This window comes from Rana temporaria, chromosome 10 (genome assembly GCF_905171775.1).
Source record: "Rana temporaria chromosome 10, aRanTem1.1, whole genome shotgun sequence".
Lineage (NCBI taxonomy): Eukaryota > Metazoa > Chordata > Amphibia > Anura > Ranidae > Rana > Rana temporaria.
This window is the reverse complement of record NC_053498.1, coordinates 59,311,837-59,317,193: the sequence shown is the minus strand read 5'-3', so window position 1 is coordinate 59,317,193 and position 5,357 is coordinate 59,311,837. Positions and strand designations below refer to the sequence as shown.

General features: G+C 43.3%; 1 protein-coding gene across 1 annotated transcript; it reads right to left on the bottom strand.

The window, feature by feature from the left end:
• Positions 1-2,664: 2,664 nt before the first annotated feature.
• On the bottom strand, positions 2,665-3,841 carry LOC120915834 (ciliogenesis-associated TTC17-interacting protein-like). Its single transcript, XM_040326639.1, has one exon. The coding sequence runs from the start codon at positions 3,839-3,841 to the stop codon at positions 2,729-2,731; it is 1,113 nt and encodes a 370-aa protein (XP_040182573.1). The 3' UTR covers positions 2,665-2,728.
• Between the last annotated feature and the right edge of the window lie 1,516 nt (positions 3,842-5,357).

The following is a 5,357-nucleotide window of genomic DNA, read 5'->3' as shown; positions in this document are numbered from 1 at the left end:
CGTGGACCTCTTTCATCGGACATGTCCGCTGGGATGTTTTGGTCTGATGTGTGTACACACCATCAGACCAAAATCCCTGCGGACAGAGAACGCGGTGACGTATACGACACCGACGTTCTCTGACGCAGAAGTTCAATGATTCCACGCATGCGTCGAATCAATTCGACACATGCGCGGGATTTTGGGCCGCTGGTTATACGTCATAACCAGCGGACATGTCCGATGAGTCATACTGACCATCGGACATGTCCGACGGACAGCTTTCCATCGGACAAGTTTCTTAGCATGCTGAGAAACTTTTGTCCGCTGGAAACCTGTCCGGTCGGCCAGAAAAATGTCCGCTAGGCCCTACACACGGTCGGACATGTCCGCGGAAACTGGTCCGCGGACCAGTTTCAGCAGACATGTTCGGTTGTGTGTACGAGGCCTCAAAGATACAGTATGCACTTCCAATATTTTATCCCAAGATACCCATATTTCAGAAGCCACCAATCCATTAGATCTCAACATATTAGAAGAATTATACGCCAGCAATGATGATGATGATGATGATGAGGAGGAGGATTTTGTCCTCTTCACACAACACCCTTTCACGTCCCCCCAGTACAACATAGTCGATTTACTATGTTTACTCTATTTAAGAAGAGTTCGCCTTCTTCAATAGAGATTTCTTCTCAACACCATATTTTTACCAAATATCCAAAATTCACAAAAGCATTAGCAATTGTTTTTTTTTCTGTTTTGGGAATGAATGGAGTATGAATGATATACAGATGATTTTTTTTAAAAAGGATCATGATAACTGGGGAGGGGAAAGAATAAGGCCTCATACACACGATAGGTTAACCAGAGGACAACGGTCTGATGGACCATTTTCATCGGTCAAAACCGATCGTGTGTGAGCCCCATAGGTTATTTAACCATCGGTTAAAAAAAGCCAACTTGCTTTAAATTTAACCGATGGATTCCTAACCGATAGGTCAAAACCAATTAGTAGGCACAACCATCAGTTAAAAATCCACGCATGCTCAGAATCAAGTCGACGCATGCTTGGAAGCATTGAACTTAATTTTTTCAGAACGTCGTTGTGTTTTACGTCACCGTGTTCTGACACGATCGTTTTTTTAACCGATGGTGTGTAGGCGCGACGGACCATCAGTCAGCTTCATCGGTTAACAGATGACAACGGTCCTTCAGACCGTTCTCATCGGATAGACTGATCGTGTGTACGAGGCTTAAAAGTAAAACAATGGGATAAGGATCCCTAAGATAACAAATATGTCCCTGTCTCAGTTAAAGTGGTAAATGTTTATAAATGAAGATGATTTTATTGGATGATTTGTAATGTGTAAACATTGATAAAATTAATAAAAAGATATTGAAAACAAAAGCATTAGCAATCCACCTGGTAGGCCCATAGTCACAGCTATGGATAGCATAACCAGTCCAATTTTTCAAATATATTGATCAGTTCCTACAGCCCCTGGCACAAAACATCCCATTCTACATCAGTGATGGGACACACCTTCTCGAACAATTGGCTCATTACACTTAAGAATCCACTTATTTGGGCATCCTTGATTTAAATTTATTATACACCTCGATTCCGCATTCCATAGGTCTCAGAGCAACAGAGTTTTCTTTCCACTGACCTTTTACTCAACCCAGGCCAGGCAGAATTTATATTGGATGCCACAGAATTCTGCATAACACATAATTATTTTGAATTTGATGGAGGATTTTACAGGTGATGGGCACATCTATGGGGGTAAATTTTGCCCCAAGCTATGCAAACGCCACCATGGGACTCTGGAAAGCCAACTATAGCTGGCTTAATAATCCATATATCTCCCATATCAGCCCAGAGTCCTTTTTCATGAAATTCTTACAGCATTGCAAAATTAATACATACAGTTTATCTTTCACTTCAGAACACGATCCCCAACAATTAGCATTTCTGGATCTAACATTGTTCCACCACGAGGGCCAAATATTAGCTAAAAACTACACCAAGCCCACAGCAGGTGGATCAACAATATCTCAAAGAGTCAGTTCTGCCACCTGCGCAGTAACTGTACCAGATAATCAGATTACATCGAACAAGGGTCCTATCTAAAGCCAAAATTTACAGAGAAAACCTTCCCAGTCAAACTCATAGATGAAGCCTTTAATTTTTACTTGTCTGATCATTCTATGCAGCCCAAAGACACAAACAAATCCACCTTCCAATCAGTTGGGTTTGTCACCCAATTCCATACCAAATATATGACACCAATAACAAAGTAGGAGGCATCCTAAAGAATTATTTTAGGGACTTAGGCGCTAAACTGAGGAAAGGACCTCCAAGGTAGTATTTTCAAGAATAGTACCTGTACCTTGAGCCACACCATAAAGGCATAGGGAGATTAGGCAAGTAAACAAGTGGCTAAGGAGCTGGTGTAGTAAGGAGGGGTTTGGGTTCCTGGAGAACTGGGCCGAATTCTCAGTCAGTCACCAGTTCTATACAAGGGATGGACTGCACCTAAATGAGGAGAGTGCAGATCTGCTGGGAGTGAAGATGGCTGAAAAGTGGCCAGGTAGTATTGTGGGCACTAGTGGTAGGTTGACTAAAACAAATAAACCCGAGGTATGTATTCTTTTTTTTTTTTTTTTTTAAATCAATTGTGTTTAATAACTTTGAAGCACGGTACAGAACCAGCAATGTGCTGCAGATTCATATTTAAGAATCTCAGGTCTTATCGGTGACATCACGGAAAGGGTTCGACACCTTGGAGGATCGGAACGCGTCGGCTCTTTCTGCTGTTGAAGAAAAAGGGCCGAAAAACTCGGCAGCAAAAGTAAAGACATCATCTGGTTTTCTAAGGAGAAGGAACTGCATGAAGTCGCTGAGCAGAATTTTCATGTCTGGGTGGCGGCTGAGATACGTGTCATGATCTGAGATCAGCTCCTCCTTTCTGTCCAGGAACTCAGAATGGAGCTGCACATCGTCCTGCCAATTCAGTGGCTGCTTCTCAAACACGGGTTTAGGATCTTGTTCCTCTGGCTCAGACAATATGGGCATTTCCATCAGTTTGACAAACACAGGAGAGCCGACCTGGACCCGACTAGCCAAATGCCCATCTGATAGGAAGTAGTACTGCCATGTGTTGGGGATATCCTCATAGTAAATCGTTCTCTCTATACCGTAAACTTCCACCGCGTCTTTCCCGATATCCTGAGGACGGGATCCGAGGTCACTATAAGAAGAAATACACAAATTCATCTCGGCGTCGAAGGCCAGGAAGTCCAAGTTTTGCTTATTCTCCATTCTCACCAGAAGCCGCATTATCAGCAAGTTTGAAGCTTCGGAAATAAATCCGCTAAGCGAGCTCAGGTCATGTGATGATGTTTCTTGCTGCGTTTGCTGACCCTCTATAATGACTCTGTTGATCACTAGCTTGTCTCCTTGTCTCTTCATGAGAGTTTTCTTGTCAAGAGAATGCGATTTAACTGTCACATACTCGTGAAGATGCTGTTCTAAGGTTTCCAGCTTCGGTGTAATATAAGCGACTATGGAGGTTCCACATGGCACACCATCAATGGTGCCGTGACTGCTGGCATGAACCAGAAAACATTTTTCCTCCTCTTCTCCTTCCTGTTCATAGTAGGCGGGTTGAACGCTGACAGTGAAATCTCCGACCTCCGTTCCTGAATCTGACAATGTCTGTAAAGTCTCCGGAAAGAGACAAAGATCCAGATCACTGGGCCTTATTCTGGATAAAAACTCCAGAGCCTCAGCGCTGGCTCTCTGGTCCTTCAGAGGTTCCCGAGTCTCCACTATTGTTGGGAAAGTTGTTTCCATGTTCACGATGAGCCTGAGTTCTATGGCCGCCCTGCAGTCACACGAATCCCGGGAGCGGAGGACGGAATCTGCACAGTCCGGGCTGCGTCTCCTCCAAGGCAACAGATCCGAGGTATGTATTCTAACAAGTCCTATGTGCAATCTTGGACCACAAAATAAGAGAACAGTATGCAGGATTTTAATTATCCAGACATAGACTGGGGGGGAACCACGCATTTGCCTAAGGCTCACCAGTTCCTAAATGTCTTGCAGGACAATATCATGGGTCAGATGGTAGACACACCAACTAGAACCAAGGCATTACTAGATCTACTGATTACCAATAATACAGACCTGATCACAGATGTGGAAATACGGAGCAATTTAGGAAACAGCGATCACAGGTCAATTGGCTTCAGTATAAATCACATAAATAGGAAATACAAGGAGAACACAGACACTGAATTTCAAAAGAGCCAACTTTCCTAGACTGCAGACCTTGCTAGAAGATATAAATTGGGATAAAATCTTAGAAACAAAGAACACAGAGGCGAGATGGGTTTGCTTTAAGAGGATATTAAATAAGGACATTAGCCAGTACATCCCATTGGGAAATAAATTTAAGAGAGCGAACAAAAGTCCCGGATTGCAAGAAATGGCGGCAACTCGATTGCTTCTTCTTAAATCCTTATTGAGCACTAACAGCAGTGCGACATCTAAAGTGCTAACATGTTTCGGCTGAAGCCTTCCTCATTTACAAAAAAATCAAATTTATATAGAAAAGATATCCACCCCTTTCTCACAACCATACAAATTACTCACTCACTCACTCACTCACTCACTCACTCACAACCAGATTGTCTCTATCATTAAACACTATCTCCCTGTTTTAAATGCGGACAAAGCTTTGCATCATATTTTGAGACAGGGATTACATTTTTCTAGTAAGAAAGCTCATACTTTAGGTACTATGCTTTCCCCCTTTTTATTTCGTTCCATGCCCCCTTCAATTTCATGGTGAGGGACAGTGGGTTCCTAGCACTGTGGTTATAACACCTCTAAACAGTGTAAAAGACACAGAAAAAGTCTGTTACAGTGGAACATTGGATTACGAGCATAATCTGTTCCAGAGAATGCTTGAAATCCAAAGCACTTGCATATCAAAGTGAGTTTCCCCATAGAAGTCAATGGAAACAAAGATAATTAGTTCCACATTGACTTCTATTGCACGCAATACCGCATGTGGCCAGAGGTGGGGGGGTGCCAGAGAGACCCGGAGACACTCGGAAATACTCTGAGACCGTTGGGATGCAGTCAGAAACCCTTGGAAATGCTCATAAACACTCGGCAACAGAGTATTTTCAAGTGTTTCCGAGTATTTCCGAACGGCTCCAAACAGCTCAAACAGCTCTTTTTTAGCGGCGCCCCCACACATCAGGCAAAATGCGGTACTGCACACTGTAGAGGCTTGAATCCTGCTAGTTTTTCCCTTGCCGGGCATGCTGGGGAGGGGTATATCTGTGACAGGTGTCATGTG

Bases quoted from the DNA above. Each gene is read 5' to 3' on its own strand.
- LOC120915834 (XM_040326639.1), bottom strand. From the start codon at position 3,841: ATGGAAACAACTTTCCCAACAATAGTGGAGACTCGGGAACCTCTGAAG.